The sequence below is a fragment of the Gopherus flavomarginatus genome, chromosome 18 (genome assembly GCF_025201925.1).
Source record: "Gopherus flavomarginatus isolate rGopFla2 chromosome 18, rGopFla2.mat.asm, whole genome shotgun sequence".
In the NCBI taxonomy this organism is placed as follows: Eukaryota; Metazoa; Chordata; order Testudines; family Testudinidae; genus Gopherus; species Gopherus flavomarginatus.
In genome coordinates this window covers 23,307,110-23,324,481 of record NC_066634.1, presented here as the reverse complement: position 1 = coordinate 23,324,481, position 17,372 = coordinate 23,307,110, and the positions used below count along the sequence as shown (strand labels likewise).

General features: G+C 51.5%; 1 protein-coding gene and 1 long non-coding RNA gene across 14 annotated transcripts in view; one reads left to right on the top strand and one right to left on the bottom strand.

Annotated features, from left to right (window-relative positions):
• Positions 1-17,372, bottom strand: part of CATSPERG (cation channel sperm associated auxiliary subunit gamma) — a 48,328-nt gene that overhangs the window by 15,755 nt on the left and 15,201 nt on the right. For 12 of the 13 annotated variants that reach the window (XM_050928408.1, XM_050928409.1, XM_050928401.1 and 9 more), the window contains 11 exons: positions 17,205-17,321; positions 16,454-16,504; positions 14,658-14,787; positions 13,166-13,277; positions 12,106-12,264; positions 10,496-10,614; positions 9,186-9,399; positions 8,817-8,879; positions 5,254-5,437; positions 4,133-4,260; positions 2,274-2,354 (listed from right to left, as the gene is read on the bottom strand). In XM_050928408.1, the coding sequence (XP_050784365.1) occupies positions 2,274-2,354; positions 4,133-4,260; positions 5,254-5,437; positions 8,817-8,879; positions 9,186-9,399; positions 10,496-10,614; positions 12,106-12,264; positions 13,166-13,277; positions 14,658-14,787; positions 16,454-16,504; positions 17,205-17,321 (1,358 nt within the window). The remainder of the gene's footprint in view (positions 1-2,273; positions 2,355-4,132; positions 4,261-5,253; positions 5,438-8,816; positions 8,880-9,185; positions 9,400-10,495; positions 10,615-12,105; positions 12,265-13,165; positions 13,278-14,657; positions 14,788-16,453; positions 16,505-17,204; positions 17,322-17,372) is intronic. The other variant, XM_050928411.1, reaches the window with a different exon arrangement.
• LOC127037182 (uncharacterized) lies at positions 2,361-3,292 on the top strand. The gene is made up of 2 exons (XR_007770297.1): positions 2,361-2,776; positions 2,842-3,292. It is a non-coding gene; the product is annotated as an uncharacterized LOC127037182 (long non-coding RNA).

Below are 17,372 nucleotides of genomic sequence, written 5' to 3'. Positions count from 1 at the left end.
TGCCAGATACAGGCTGTGATGAAGCGGGACTCTTCTGTAATACTGTTCTCAGCAATGTGCATGGCAAGGACTTACCTGACAGAGCTGGAGACATGGAGGTGTTTGTGTCACATGCCTGTCTGGGGTGGGACCCGGGGTTGTTAAAGGACGGGCTGAACCCTACCCAGAGCAATAGAGAAGGGACAACGGGAACCCCAAGGACTGAACACCTAGGAACCGGGATGTCAGGCAGGTGGAACAGGTGAACTCAGCAGGGACCTGCAGGAGGACAATGGCCCAGGAGGTGACAGGAGGCTGCAATAGGAGAGGCGGGTGAGTCTGGGACTGACAGACAAAGGGACAGCGACTGAGAGGATGGCTCAGGGGAGCTGTGGCTTGGCCAGGATGGACTATATCTCAACCTCTGCTTCTTTGTAACCCAAAGACTGAACGGTGCTGGGTTCCGGGTGGCTAGTGAACCCGGCTCTGCTTGCAAAAGGCCACCTGGCATTACTGTGAGCACCTGCCGAGGTGCTCAGGTCCCTGCAGAGTACATGAGTCTCTGACTAGGAGTCAGCCTCAGTTGGACTTGCCAGCAGAGCTCCCGTGGTGAGGCAGGAGCGCTGGAATCCAGATGCCGTGTGGCCTCCACTGAAGGCAGAATGAGACCCTTTGGGCATCTGGCCCCGATGGGAGTCCTCTAAGGGACTGTTAAAAGCTGGGACATAGCACAGAGCCTGTGGAGCCATGATGGCGGCCGGCCTAGCTGGATCCTAGACGGCAGCATGGCCTAGTGGACAGAGCACTGGGCTGGCACCAGGAACCTTGGTAGACGTTTGTGAATAAACAGGATTGCACCACTGTCAATTTCTCCTTCTGCTGGAAACAAGCCACAAGCCCCCGGGTTTTGGCTAACCGCTCAGGGCAGAAGGGACACCAATATCGTTTCTCCATGTCTAAGTATCGAGGGCTAGGTTCTTACACCACGTACACCAGTATCATCCATGGAAGTCAGTGGATTTACTCTGGATTGACAGCATTGGCAGAGCACTAACAGAGCCCTGTGGCCATTACAGCAGCGGGGGTTCTGAGGGCATGTCTAAGTATCGAGGGCTAGGTTCTTACACCACGTACACCAGTATCATCCATGGAAGTCAGTGGATTTACTCTGGATTGACAGCATTGGCAGAGCACTAACAGAGCCCTGTGGCCATTACAGCACCAGGGGTTCTGAGGGCAGCTTAAATCAGGAGCAATTTTAGTGACATCAGGATCAATCTGGTGTCAGATCAGAATCAGACCTCTTTGCGTGGAGAGCCAGCGAGCCAGTGTAAACCTATGTTATATAGCCAGATCTCACACAAATGATCTGAGGGTGAATTGCTCCTATACCGGGGTTGTCTTGAGGCTGATAGAATCCCACTGTCTATCCACCTCCCATCCCTGAGGTGAGGCTGTCTCATGGACTTCCTCCGATGTTGGATCAAACCAGAACCTTCAGGGAGAGACTTGTCCCAGCGTGGGTTCTATCCAATCTCCAGCTGAGGTGGTGAGGCAATCTGTCACTCGGCCTAATTTAACGAGCTTGTTACAGAGGGACTTTGAATGGCTTCCTCTTATAGATTTGTCAGAAGCTTCTTCCAGGCACAGGGAGTTGTCAATATGTTTGCTTTGAATCAGAGGGCCAGATCTTTGGGCTGGGCCCTGTAGTGCACAGTGCAGGGTGTGCGGGGAAGTCCTCTCCTCTGTCTTTCCGCTTGCCCCAATCCTACCACTGGCTGGCGCTCTGAGGCAGCTCTAGATTATGCTGGCCACCCTCTCGTGCCCACAGCCCCTGCTCTCAGGCCTGACAGCTGAGAGCCCCCCTTCTGGGGAGGCTCTCAGTGGCCGATACACAGCATCTGGCCCGATGTATCTTGCACTGACATACAGCACTGTCTTTATCTAAAGCTACTGGGCCAGGTCCCCAGCTGGTATAAATTGATACAGCTCCACTGGATACCACCCTGGCCAAAACAGTTTTGAGACCATGAATCAGCTTTGAAGTAATTCCATCTGCAGAGTGATCCGCTGCTATCTGACCTGTGATCTGATGTGTCACTCCCAGCCCCCTATTCCCGCACAACAAGGAAAAACTCTCCTAGACGCCTTGTTAACCCCTTTGGCCGATTTTCCCAGCACGACATCCCAGGGACGTGCCCAATGAAACTAGTTGTGCCGAGGAGCTAATAACACGGTGGCTCTGGCCTCGCTTCCAACTACCTTGCTGGGTGGCAGTCCAGCCTTTGAGCTACCTTTAAAGCCATTGAACTCTTCAGAAGGTTCGTCCCACTCAGCTCTTGTTTCGGATACTGGCCGGTGTCTCTGATGGTCACCTGGTGGGGAGAATTTGCAGGGTGCTGGTCAGACTGGCTCCATAACTGAGGAAGAAAGGCCCTGATCCAACTCCCTCTGGGCACTGGGAGAAGGATTGGGCTCCTGAATAAAGGTCAGAGGTTTATCGACCTCTGAGGCCTTGATTCTCTTGAAGCATAAAGGGGCCTTCAAGTGAGCAGGAATAATCTGAGACCCGCCCCCTACGCAGGGCGCCTTTACTGGCCGGCACAGAGCTGCGCTTTGGGGTCCGCACACTCCCTGCTCCCAGCCCCCAGTATAGGGAGATTGGTGGTGTGGATGGAGAGTACGGCTGCCACCTGTCTGGGTCCTCCCAGGATTGGCCCAGATGAAAGGGTTTGGTTTTTTTGTTTCTCAGGAGTGACAACCCTTGCCCCCCAGGGCCGACAGGGGGCGGATTCGAGTGTGGTCAGAGCACATTGCGTTGGGGCTATTCCATGCCCCAGGGCCGACAGGGGGTGGATCGAGGTGTGGTCAGAGCACACTGCGTTGGGGCTATTCCCTGCCCCAGGGCTGACAGGGGGCGGATCGGGGTGTGGTCAGAGCACACTGCGTTGGGGCTATTCCCTGCTCCATAGGAGACAGAGCAGCCCTGAGAACGGGGCCCAGTGGAAGCATTTCAGCATCGCTCTGTCGTGGATTGATCCAGGACTAATGGCAGAGCTGCGCAAGGGGGTGGAAGAGCAGGGCTGGCTGCAGGTGATGACTGAAGGACGTGGGCAGAGCTCTGGGACTGTTTGCCTCAGTGAGAACTGGTTGGGAAGAGGAATTTCAGGTTTACAGGAAGTTCCATGATTTCAACCATTTTGCCGTTCCGGCACTAAACCGAAAACATTCAAAATTTCATTTTGATCGAAATGTTTCATTTCAATAAAATCAAAACAGTTCGTTCCGATTTTGACATTTAAAAATTTTTTTTACTTAAATGTGTTTTTTTTTTAAACCGAAAGAATGAATTCCCTTTTGAAACATCGCAAAACCCCCAAACCATGGAAATATTCAGTTCTGAAACTGTCGCAACAGGATGCTGAGATATTATTACAACACTTCATTTCGGGGTGTCTCATAATGAAAGGTGGTGGAAATTGATGTGTGCTTCAGTTTGGAGGGAACCGGCATTTTTCATCAAGTAACCATTTTGCTGAAAAGTCTGCAGCCAAAGTTAGTGTGTGTGCAGCCCAGGGCTTGATCACACGCTCTATAAGTCCTTATTTGGGGAAGAAATTTCTGACGGCAGATGACTCTATAATCTAGCAGAAGAAGGTTGAGCAAGGACCAGCATGCGGATACTAAAGTTTAGATGTGAATTTTCAACAGTGTAATCAACTGTTAGAACAACTCCCCTTGGAGGTGGTGGATTCTCCATCACTGATATTTTTAAATCAAGAATATCTTTCTAAATGCCTGTCCCTATCTCAAACAGAAGTTACGGGCTTGCCTTGTTGCATTAATTACTGGGGGCGAGAGGTGTCTCTCGCTTGTGTTACACAGGAGGTCAGACCAGATGATCACAGTGGTACTTTTTGGCCTTTAAAATCTAGGACTAGGACTGGTACAGCAGGGCCTGCTACCGTTCAGGATGGAAGTGGTTTGAAGGGCTGCTTGCAATACACTTGAATGTTGCCAGTGATACCTACCCAAGTAGCTGAATCCATCCCAACACCGAAAGACAGCTGGGGCGGATATACGTCGAAATGGCTACAAAACCAGAACCCTCGCACTACCGACCCGTCTAAAGTAGCCGGCCCCGCGTACTCACCAAATACAGCACGGAGCCCCGGCCCATCAGATAGTGCCGGTGGAGGTCTGAAACCACAAACCTCGGATGCGCTAAGACAACAGTGAGCCACACAAAATCAAGAGAGTTCTCTTCCAGCATTTCCTGCACTGCAGCAGAAGAGAAAAACCTTGAATCACACTAGCCATAAACAGATCCATTGGCAATCAGCTGCATTTGCACAGGGGCCTTTGACCTATAATGCAATCACTGACCCAGTGAAGAGAGGCTCTCTGGGTAGATACTCATCAGATCCACACATCAGCAATCTTCAAGGGCAGTACATGGCTTAAGGGTGAAGGCTTACAGCTATTAGAGGGACCTGTTTGCTTGAAGGTCACAGGTTCAAATCTTACCCAGGTGGGTAGCGACAGATCTGGTCACCAGCTGCTCACTACCCTAAGCTGGAGGTTTGTTGTCCCTATCACAGCGATGAGCACTAACTGGCCTCAACAGGGCGGGGATCAAACAGGCCAAAGATGTAACGCTTCTCGCGCCTTCAAGGTGGATCTCTCCAAGTCAAAGCAGATCTCTTTGTAGAGGCCAATAAGCAGCTGGCCAAACTGGACATCCTGCTCTCTTCACTAGACCTCACTTCCCTCCTACAGCTGGGAATAAAACAGGGGACTCCTGATTCCTAGTCCCCATTGCTGTAACCCATTAGACCCACTCCCCTCCCAGAGCTGGGAACAGAACCCAAGATTCCTGGTTCCCAGCCTCCTGCTCTAACCACTAGACCCAACTCCCCTCCCAGAGCTGGGGATAGAAACCCTTCTGATGGGAGATAGTTTTGCCTACTGGATAGAGGGCATGGCTGAGACTCAGGAGACCTGGGCTCTATGAGGTAACCTTGAGCAAGTCGATTGCCCAACCTGTGCCTCAATTTCCCCACCTGGAACATGGGGATAATTCTACCGCTCTCCTTTGTGAAGCACTTTGAGGTGTAGGGATGAAAAGTGCTAGGTATTATTATTATTATCATCAACGGCCAGTCCCCCTGCTCTAACTCAGCAGACGCCGGCTCCTCTGATCTCCTGCAAATTCCTCTAGCTGTTAAAATCCTGTTATTTCCACATCCCTTTCCCAAGACTCTCCTCTCTTACTGCTTTGTGCCTTTGACCTGATGCTCAGGAACACTGAGAAAGAAAAGACGTTATTCTTGTCCAGGTAAATCTTGCTGGGCAGCTGGTTATTGGGCTGCAGGTCATAGATCTTCGTGTAGCCCTCCATGTTGACATAGACGCCTCCAGAGGAGTTGCCATTGCTCGCTACGTAAAAGAAATACTCCTGAAACAGGAGAGGCGGATTTAATCTCTACCCAGCGTAATCTATTAATATGCATTAAGCACACACTATCAGTATAACATTATGTGTAGATTTTGAGCAGTGACATGGCTTAATTTGGCATACGTCTTTCTATAATCCTGCTCACTGATGCTCCCAGAACACCTTGCGTTAGCTGAATTAAGCTTCAGTGCAGGCCAATAGGAAAACGGTCAGGATCAGGACACCTGGGTGTTGGTTGCTTGAAATGTGTGTTAACTGCTTATGCTAAACAATCTGTTCCGCTGTGCATTTAGCTGTCATGCACTGAGTCTGTTTCCAGACCTGAAGAAGAGCTCTGGGTGAGCTCAAAAGTGGGTCTCTCTCACCGACAGGAGTTGGTCCAATAAACGAGATCACCTCCCCTACCTCGTCTCTCTCTTCCCATAGTAACAGGCAGGAGGTTATTTGCACACAGCCAGCTGCGGCATGTCCCAAAGGACATGACATACCCTGGTACAAGGTGAGGAAATGCCTTCACTCCCCTTGGTACCTGACATGCATGTGTTCAGAACAAAGAGAAAAGCCCCAAGCCCTGGTGCACCCTGCCCTGCAGCTGAAGCCCAGAGTCCTAAATGGGGGGGGGCATGGGGGACTCTCCAGGAAATATTCTATGGGAATGTAAGCCCTGGGTACCCCATAGTACCAGGAAACCCAGGCAGAAAGCCGATGGAGTGAATCTAGCCTCAAATGACATCCACAGGGCCGTATGCTTGTCGACAGGTGGAGTACAAACAGGACAATTTTGGGGGTGTCACTTTGGAAAGGGGAATTTAACACTGCCCAAGACAGCTTTGTGGTGACCAAGATCATACTGAGCCTCTCTTCCTGCCCTAGCTTCTCACTGACTTGTCGCAACCCCCCTGACTGAGACTGGTGATTTGGGCTCTTGGATATATTTCATAGCCGAACCAAAGCATGGTCAAGCAACTGCCTGCACCATTTCCCAAGAGGAGGAGGCGGGGGCATGGTGCAAGGGACCCGAAGCTGTGGTATGTGAATCGCTGGTGGTACAGGGGCTTGGTGGATGATAGATGCCACAGCTTCAAACTAACAGCAGTTCCGCTCACTGCAGGGGGCCAGGAAAGGCCTGAGAATCAAAGTGAGCTTAGCCCTAAGGGGGACTCACATTTGGCATGGGGGGGGTGTTTAGAGACCCCCCCATGGAGAGTAAGAGGGTGAAGGAGCACAGTGGATCATGCTCCAAATGGATGATCTGCTCCAAAGGAGACTCTGCCAGGCAAACAAGGGGGAGAGTGAAGGAGATGTTGTCTGGGAGGAGGAAGCCAGTTTGCAGCTGCTGGGAACAGAACAATCCACAAGGGGCTGGATATTGTGGGTAAGACCCCAACTGGGAGGGTGGGGGCACAGCCCTCTTCCCTCCCCCAATTCCTTGCTGAGGGAGCCTATCTGGACACAGGGAAGAGAGCAGGGGGACACTTGTTTGGTCAGCTGAAACTGATTGGGAACTCTTTGCTGAGGTAAGCCTGCCACCGTGCCCGCCACTGCAGAAAGAGCGGGGAAGTAAGGAGCAGCCCAGCACCCACCCCTTGAAAACTGCGCGCAGTTCTGGCTGCCCCATCTCAAAAAAGATACATTAGAATTGGAAAAGGTACAGGCAACAAAAATGATCAGGGGGATGGAATGGCTTCCAGATGAGGAGAGATTAAAGAGACTGGAGCCGTTCAGCTTAGAAAAGAGATGGCTGAGGGGGGATATGATAGCGGTCTATAAAATCATGGCTGGTGTGGAGAAAGTTAATAAGGACGTATTATTTACCCCATCACAGAACACATAAACCAGGGGTCACCTGATGAAATTAACAGGCATCAGATTTACAACTAACAAAACGAAGGACTTCATCCAATGCCCAGTCAACCTGTGGAACTCATTGCCAGGGGATGTTGTGAAGCCCAAAAGAGAATGAGATCAGTTCCCGGAGGACAGGTCCATCAAGGCTATTAGCCAAGATAGTGAGGGACACAATCCCATGCTCTGGGTGCCCCTAAACCTCCAGCTGCCAGAACCTAGGAGTGGATGACAGGGGATGAATCACTCAATAATTGCCTTGTTCTGTTCATTGCCTCTGACGCATCTGGCACTGGCCACTGTCAGAAGACAGGACACTGGATTAGATGGACCCTTGGTCTGATGCAGTATGGCAGTTTTCTGAAGGCTGGTCAGGTGTACCAGGGAGAGGTGATCAAGACACTCCACACCTCCCTCCCTTGGGCCCTAGGCCCAGACCTGGTGGAGAGGGAGGGCCCAGGTCCCCCATCTTCCCCATCCTGTCCATCCAGGGAACAGACTGCAGCTGGCCCACTGGCCATCAGGCAAGCCCAGCCCCAGGATGTTGGGTGTGGAGAGACTGTTGAGTCATGGCCTGCCCATTAGCCCTGCTGGTCTCCAAGTGAATCCTGCTACAGGCTCAGCAGTGTGCTGTGGCTTCCTGGCAGCCTTTCTGCCTGGCCCAACCTTCAGCTTGCATCGAGTCGCACAGCTGAAGCTTCTGTCTCCTCCTCCTGCCTCCAGAGCTCCTCGCGTCTGTCCAACAAGACCCAGGGCCGGCTTGATGCAACTGCAAACCCAGCAGCCACAGGGAGCTCCGAGATCAAGGGCCGTGGCGGAGTCAGGAGGCAGGGACCTCAAGGGAAATTCCTTCCTGTCAGAGATACATAATGCTGATTCATTCCCTCTGGAAGATTACAGATTTATTCCAGCCCATGGCAACTACTGGCCCAAGTCTGCCACCTTCTGCCTTTCAGGGCTCCCTACCACAGGCAAGAAAAGTTCTTATTCATTAGAATTGTTTTTGAGACATGGCCAATCTACCTTCTCTGTCCCACCTCTGGGGAGGAACTCAGCAGCTGTTTAACTGCAACCGTCTGGGACAGGAAGTGAAGGAGAAAGACTGTGTAACTGCAGTGGGAATGTATGGAGACAGGCTGGAGGTACCTGAACTAAGATCTGTCCAGGCTATCGGAGGTTACAGATCTGTTTCTAAAAGAATATAACACAATTTAGACAAGGAACCAACACCCTTAGAACATAAGAACGGCCGTACTGGGTCACACCAAAGGCCCATCCAGCTCAGTATCTTGTCTGCCGACAGTGGCCAATGCCAGGTGCCCCAGAGGGAGTGAATCTAACAGGTAATGATCAAGTGATCTCTCTCCTGCCATCCATCTCAACCTTCTGACAAACAGAGGCTAGGGACACCATTCCTTACCCATCCTGGCTAATAGCCATTAACGAACTTAACCTCCATGAATGTATCCAGATCTCTTTTAATTTGATTGGTTGGGTTTTCTGTCAAAAAGAAATGTTTAGAATCTTTTCTTACTCCATATTGCTTTCTGTTTTTCCACCAGCGCCAAGTTGGGTCATGGACTGGGTCAGCATAAGGCTAAAAAATAAAAATAAAAAAAGGGCTTGCTAAATTACAAGTCATCTGAAAACACAAGATTTTCTCATCTGAAAAGCACATGTTCCTGGTGTGGATAATCCGCATCTTTCTTGGATAATCTGTTACTTGTGGGAAAGTCCACATTCCTGACCAAGGCAGTTATAATTCCTCACTCCCTGTGTGGACGGCACTAGCACTGCCCCAAACTCAGAACTCCCAACCTTCCTACCTAGCGTGGTGAGTACAATGCACTTTCCTCCCAGCCTATCACCGTAACACAGCTGAGAGCTGACGACAAGAAATCACCCTGCTATAGTCCGCGTGCAGCCAGAGCAGCTGGAAGATCAGTCCCTGGTATACAGCCAGAGACACGTTGTTGTGGAAGCCTGTTCTGTCCATGACATCCGGCGGCTCGGTGCAATAGTGCTCCATCCGGGTGAAGCGCTGAGGGGCTGGGAGGTCCTCGAGGCGCATGACCGAGAAGGAGCAGGGATGGAAGAACTTGATGTACTGAGAATCTCTAAGGGAGAAACGGGGAGACAGGAAGCGAGTGTGGGTTGGCACCGAAATGCACTGGTTCATCACAAGGTTGGCAGTGCTCTGGAATGTTGCAGTGGACTGCGCGGTAGGGCGGAACCTGTGTACTGGATGGAATCAGGATCTTTCTTCTGTGCATCATGTGTCCTATACTACTAATAGCTAAGGGGAGTTGCAGGATCAGGGCTAAACACAGAAGAGGCCGTGAGGCTGCCTTGGAGATCTTGAGGTGGAGTGCTGCACCTATGATCTGGCCTGACGTGTATAGGGCCAGATCCTGCCTGGATCTGAGCATTCTGCGCTCCTCAGGACCACTCCCAGGTGCTGAGCACAAGGCAGAATCAGGCCCCTAGGATCTCAATACGAGGGACACAGTGCTGCCTAGCAGATAGAGTATTGGTTTTGGACTTGGGAGCATAGGTGCTGACTTTCTAATGTGCCGGAGGGTGCTTGACCCCTGGCTCTGCCCCCGGCCCTGCACCCACTGCACCCCTTCCTCCAAGGCCCTGACCCCACCCCGCATCTTCCCACCCCAGCACCACTCTCGCCCCACCTCTTCCTGTCCTGGCTCCACACCCTTCCTCCAGTGCACCATGCCCTTGCTCCTCCTCCTCCCTCCCCAAGCCTCCTGCATGCCTCAAAACAGCTGATCTCAGCGGGATGGGAGGCGCGAGGAGGGAGAGGGAGGCACTGATCAGCGGGGGCCTGCCAAAGGGCAGCAAACACCATTTTTTCCCCACGGCTGGAGCACCCACAGAGTTGGCTCCTATGCTTGGGAGATCTGGTTTCTATTCCCGGATCTGCTGCTGCTTTGCTGGGTGACTGTGGGCTCGTCCCAGCCCTGCACCGCGCCTCGGTTTCCCCTCTGTAAAACAGGGTAAGGAGAGTGCTCTCCTTTGTAATGCGCTTTGAGATCTAGGAATTATTACTTAGACCCAGTTGACAGCTCAGCCTTGGTACAGGCAGCCGCAGTCCCGCTGTGGGCATTGGAGCGGCCCCAGGACTGGAGCCGGCTCTGTCTGCACCAGAAGCATTGGAACCATCTTTCCCACCATTGCCCGTCCTCTGCCACTACTCACTCTAAATACAGCCAATGGTATTGATGGATGATGAGGTGCCGGTACGACAATATATAATGGAGAGGGAAGTTCCTCTTGATCAGCTTTCCCTCCCCGTGTCCATCCGGGATGTAAACCAGCTGAAAGGGGAGGCAAGAGCAGAAAATACAGGGGACAGGTGGAGTTCAACCCCTGCTATTCAGGAGAAGTGGAAAGAAGCCATTGTCACCCGGCCACTGAAACTAACACTGGCAGGTTGCCTCTTGTTTTCTGTAAGCTCTTTGGGCTTTTTGTTCTGGTCCTGGCCTGTGACTGCCGCTCTCGGGGGTAACAGTGAATCACCACTCCAAATAAATAAAGAAATAGGTAGTAGCACCCACGGAAAAGCTGAAGAGAACCTGAATCATGTGGCCCAAAGCAGAGGAGTTTCGAATGCAGGGGCCAGGGCTTTGCTCTGTGTGGGCATGAGAGAGGCCCAGGAGAAGAGCTGCGCAGTGGGAGAAAGCCAGGTGGACCAGAACAAGCTGGTAACGGGGCACTGAGAGAACACTCCCAGGAACCAGGTGCAGGCTGGAAAGAAGCTCATTCCCACGGTGTCCAAGGAAACAAGGCCTTGGTGCATTCTGTGCAAATGAACGAGCTGGCTGCAAAGACAAAACTTGACTAGCACCAATTTCTCCTGCTAATCGGAAGAAGCCAGGAGACCTGGACTTTTCGTCTGGCTGCTCGGGTCAGAAGCAGTAACAGCCCTAGGGTGACCAGACAGAAAATGTGAAAAATCAGGACGGAGGTGGGGGGTAATAGGAGCCTATGTAAGAAAAAGACCCAAAAATCGGGACTGTCCCTACAAAATCGGGACATCTGGTCACCCTAAACAGCCCCCATGGTTGGGGGACATTTTCTTCATCTAGAGCAGGAGCGAAGGATGCTCAGCACTGCCCAGGGAGCACATGCTGCCGTGTTAAATACCAACAGACCTAACTGCGCCTGACGATTTACGGTTGAACTGTGGGTAGGAAGGAGGGCGGTTCTGGTTCTTATGTGCTGGAGGGTTTTGTGGCTGCACAGGGCAGGTGCTGGTGTGAGGCTCCCTGGATCCATCCAAGTGGGAATCAGGGCTCAGAACTGTGTGGAAATGGGACAGCATTTGGTTTCCAGATCAGTCATGGCCCTAACCTGTGTGGCCACGCCCCTTGCCAGCTCTCCCTTGCGTGAGCATTGCAGGCGCCTCCTGTTTCTGATCTCATTTACATGGGTGCGAACCAGGAGTAGCCCCACTCATGTAAATGAAATTACTCCACTGTGGGATCAGGATAAGGCCCTGACAGTGGAAGCATGAAGGCCTCTCTCTGTGCCCAGAGCAGGTGCCCCACACTCACCACCACCGTGTTTCAGACATAACCTGGGGGAAGCTCGATCTCTATGGTGTCTGCTAATGAGGGGGCCAATTCTCCTGTGGCCGCTTGGCCCTGGAAACTGGGCTGAGATGGCTCATTAATCCACTGGCCAGTCAGCAGCTGTCAACGGCTTCCCAGCACTATAGACCAGGGCTAGATTCAAACTTCTAGAGACCATTAACCACCCCCACGCCACCCACCCCTGCATCTGTGACTCCTGCTGCCCGGGCTCACCTGCTGCAGCCCCTCCTTGTTAAAGAAGAGGCTCACAAAGGTCTCGTTTAAGCTAAAGTCCTTCGACCCTCTCATTAGCTGGAGACTGAAGAACATGTCCCAGGGTTCGGAGGGGTAAAGCCGAACGACGACCGAGCTGCCTTCCACAGAAAACCAGATCTGGAAAGCCAAACGGAGCCGGATGTGAAGAGCGGACGAAGGGAGAAGTCTCAGAAGGTGTTACTGGCGGGGACTTTCCCAAGGAGCTGCTACATCCCCACTGCCAAGATGCAGGCAGCTCTGCAGGGATGGAGCGTGGCAGCTGTTTATACAGGGTTTGCCCAGCCAGCACGGAGTTCCTCTTGAGTGTGGTCTAATGGTGAGCACAGCCCCCCCGCAGGACTCCTGGGTTCTGTGTGCCCTCTGTCGTGCAAGGCCTTTGCTCTCTCTCTGCCTTGCTTTAAGCACTGGTACAGGGGATAAGAATATTTAGCAGCCCCTCGGACAGGTTGGGAGGCAGCGTTAGTGGCTGAATAGCGCCCTGAGATCCTCAGATGAAAGACACTACACAAAAAGGCAGCCATCCATGACATTGCTGACCACTATTCATCAGCAGATCTCAAGGCAGGGCAGTACCATTATCCCCATTTTACAGATGAGGAAACTGAGAGTACGTCTACACAGCAAAATAAAACCTGGAGCTGTCCCGTGCCAGCAGACTCGGGCACAAAGGCAGCGTACACTGCCTGTGCAGTGTACACTACAAACATTGCAGCGTAGACTTCTGGGCTCAGGCTCTGGGACTCTCTCACCTCACAGGGTTCTACAGAGCTGGCTCCAGCCTGAGTCCAGACATCTACACAGCAGTGAACCAGCCCGAGACCCGAGAGCCCAAATCAGCTGGCCCGGGCCAGCTGCAGGGGTGTAGTTGCCATGTACACCCTATGACACAACGGGGTGACTTGATTCACGCCAGTCACCCAGCTTAATCTGGGGCAGAGTCAGGAAGAGACCCCAGGGCACGATGCTGCAGCCAGTCGAACAATGCGCCTGCCTGATCCACCCACTCACGCCACCATACCTCCTCTGAGACTGTCACACACACGAATTCCCCTACATACGACAGAATGAAGTAGCTGATGGGGGATCGTTGGGGGAAGTCGGAGAGATGAATGTAATTAACCAGGTCGTAGCTGCAAGGAAAGCACAAGGGAAGTGGGAAACATTACACTCCACTGCTTTTGTTCCCCTTTCAGTCTCTCCCTGAGGATGAAAAGCCTGGTAGTAAAACCTTTACATTTGGCACTGGCTCTGGCTCTGGCTCTCCTAGCTGACAGTGGCTCCTCCGGTCTGTCCCCTGATCTGTTCCATTTGTATTGGCTGTAATGCCACATCTGGAACCTTCACAATTAGCTGATTGTTTTGCAATGGTCGTGGAGTTCCCCCCACAGCTCTGCCACGCGCCGCAGGGTGAAACCCGCCCCCCGAGCCGGCAAAAGCCTCAGGTAGGGCATGAATTCCATTCCAGCTGTATTGGAAGTGTGGTACATGCTTTGTGCTGACGCTCTGCATGGGAGGTGAATTTCATCCTCAGGGTGCTGTGCAAATCCGGAGGGATCTCATGGACTGATGCAGTTGAGACCAGAATCGGGTCCAGAGCTCTGTGTCACGATTTTTTGAAATAGTGATTTTGAGTGCCCCTGTTTGGGGGCTGATTTTCAAAGCAAACGCGGGGGAGAGGGAGTTCGTCACTGTCTGAAAATCAGACCTCTTTATAGTGCCTCCGGCCGGGCCCCTGCAATCACCCATCTCTCGAAAATCTCAGCCTTGGTTTTTAAAATGTCTCATCGGAAGGACCCAAGCGTGGCATTCGACTTACCCCCTTCGCACTGCTGGTATGAGCTGTAATTCTGAGGCCCCACCTAACACCTTAGTCCTGCAGCTACGTCCATGTGCACCTACTCCCTAATGCATGTGAAATGTGCTGGTTGTAATAACTGGGCCTATAAATGTACCTGAGCTGCGAGTTCAACTCTAAAAAGTGAGTTAGGTTCGGAAGACATCACAATAACCTATAATGACAAATATAAATAGGAAAAGGAACGAAAGGTGGGCAGACTGAATTAGCCCAGGCGAAAGGCCGACTGATGTAACTGAAGGAATCTGTTAAATCTGTTACAACAGGGGTCGGCAACCTTTCAGCAGTGCTGTGCTGAGTCTTCATTTATTCACTCTAATTTAAGGTTTCCTGTGCCGGTCATACATTTTAACATTTTAAGAAGGTCTCTCTCTATAAGTCTATAATATATAACTAAACTATTGTTGCATGTAAAGTAAATAAGGTTTTAAAATGTTTAAGAAACTTAATTTAAAATTAAATTCAAATGCAGAGCCCCCTAGACCGGTGGCCAGGACCCAGGCAGTGTGAGTGCCACTGAAAATCAGCTCGCGTGCCATCTTCGGCGTATGTGCCATAGGTTGCCTACCCCTTTGTTAAAATCATGCCTGGTAAACAAGCAAAGTGTGGAACCAACTCACCGAAAACCAGAGATCGATACAGACTTTGTTCTCACCTTTGTAAAATAACATTGCCCCAGATGTAGAAGATTGTGCTGAATGGGTTATAGGACAGCCCCCTTGGGATCAGCGGGGAATCCGTGTATTCTTCCAGTCCCAGCAACATCACAAATCCTTTATCAGTGTCTGCAAAGGAAAAGTGGGGGAAACCTGGTCTGAGTGGGTCTTCTGTACGAGCCGCAGGTCAGAGTTCAGAGAAGAGCAGCAAAAGAAAAGGATCAGGCTGCAAGGAGATTCCCGGGGTATTGTTACGATGAAAGATGGTAATGGCTGGCATGGGGAAAGGCCTTGATCTAAAGACAATCCTGGGCCTCATTAAAGTGAACAGGGGAGCCAAGCAGTCTTTCAGACCCAACGGATGCAGCAGTTGAGTCTCTTTAAGTAACAGAGAGCTACAAACAAGAAGGGACTGCCCAAGCCATGGGGCAGGTCAGAGGCGGGGGCTGCCTCTCACCTAGCTGCCAAGGCAGGGGCTAGGAGATTAGTTTGCAGTCTGTGTGTTGGAGGAGAAAACTGAGCAAAGCACTTGTGGTCATGAACATTAGGAGGAAGCAGAGAGACACTGATTCTTGGGCACAGAGCCCGCTGGAGGGGCAGACGTGTGGATTTTGGAGCAAGGCAAGCTGCCTGCTGCTGTCTGTTTCACCTGTGCTCAGGGAAACAAGCCTTTGTGGACACTCTTTGTAAACAGACAAGGTTGCACTGAGAACATACCTGATTCATAGCGTCGATTTCTCCTCATAATGAGCTCTGCAAGGCTAATACTCAGGTCAAAGAAGCAACATTATTCCTGTTACAGAAGCACCTAAGAACTGCCCATGAGATCAGGGTCACACTGTGCTAGGGGCTGCACAGTCATGTAACAGAGAAGACAATGCTTGCCCAGAGAGCTCACAATCTAGGGTCTGTGACCCAAGAGCGAGTAGCTATGTTGGCTCTGATTCATCGCTGTGTTGCTCCTGGTTTGCACAAGTGGAGCTTTGTCAACATGGTGTAAAGCAGGAGTAATGCAGTGGTGAAGTAGGCCTGTAGAGGTGGGATAATCAGTGCGGGAGATGAGGGGCTTGTCTATACATGGTAGCTATTTTGCAATAGCTAATTCCGGTCAATTTCCCCACGGACACTCATTCTAGAATAAGAGTGCCTTTTTCTGCTTGTCTACATGGGCACAATTGGGAAAGTTAATCCAAATTAACTTCTAATGTGAATTAGTTAAAATGCATTAAGCCCCTGTGTGGATGCTCTTAACCTGAATGAAAATGAGGCCACATCTACACTATGGGGACAATAGTAGTGTATTTCTTCACATCTCAGAGGGCCATAGCTATTGAGCAAAATGTGAAGTGTAGACCAGGTCTGACTCTAATTTCACTTTGGAAGTGAGTTCAGTGAATCCAAACGAAGGCCACTTTTACTCTGAATCAGAGCATCCACGCAGGGGTTTAATGCGCTTTAACCAAGGGCTTGTCAGTACAAACAGGCAGCTTACAGTGTAAATCTACCCCACACCAGCCTGCCATGCACCAACTCTCCATGTGGATCCCGCTGTCTCACTCCAAAAATTCCCCAGCGTGCTGTGATCTTCTCCCCTTCAAAGTCAGGTAGACTGAGAGAGAGATCCTGAGGCACTGAGAGAGAGGCTGGGCAGAGCCCTGCAGGGAACAATCATGCTCTGGGTTTGCGGGGGGTATGGACTGGGAGAGCCGGCTGCACTTTCCAATCTATGGCGTCTACCAGGATCTCTCTGCCTCTCCCGTCAAAGCCTGTTAGAATGTTCCAGGTGGGCTCTTACCTTTGGGTATGAAGCGAGGGATGGAGTACAACATCCAGAAATCTCCATTGGCTGCAAGCAAACAGACATGGGAATGATGAGTTACAGCCGTGTCTGTTTATTACGTGAACTCACCTTGTTAAATCTTTGTACATACCTGGCCCCTGTTACCACAGAATCAGAATCTTTCCTGCGTTTAGCTCAAGGGTGGGCAAACTTTTTGGCCCAAGGGCTGCATTGGGGTTGCAAAAGGGCCGGGTAGGGAAGGCTGCGCCTCCCTGAATAGCCTGGCCTCCGCCCCCTCTCTGCCCTCTTCCACTTCCCACCCCCTGACAGCCCCCCTCAGAACTCCTGACCCATCCAACTCCCCCTGCTCCCTGTCCCCTGACAACCCCCTCTCAGGACCCCACGTCCCTAGCCATTCATTAGATAGTAATCATTTTCATTTGCTACTGACCTAGGCTGGGCAAAGGCAGCCTCAGAACCATTCAGTTCTCCTCCATGGTCCAATTATTAGATCATCACTCTCACACCCGAGATAAACCAACACCTTCTGCGAACTAACTCCCTCCTGAGGCCCTTCCCTGCTGAGCACAGGGGCTAGCAGGATCTGACAACACATTCTTCCCCCACTGCGCCCCCCAACACAGCCCACTTAGGGACCTGATTCGCAGCACGTGAACCTCAGCGTCACTCCACAGACTTCGATGGAAGGACGCTGATTCACAGCAGCTGGCTTTACACTTGTATTGGTCCAGAACGACAGCCCGACCTTGATCGTAGGCCATGATGTAGTAATCGGACTTGCTGCTCTTTTTCTTCCCTTCCACCAGAAGCACAATCATCTCCTCTTCCGTGATGTAGACAGCCCAGAGGATCGTGCAAGAAACTGAAAGTGGAGAGAGAGAAAGAGAGAGGCTGCAAAATCTTTCCAAACAGC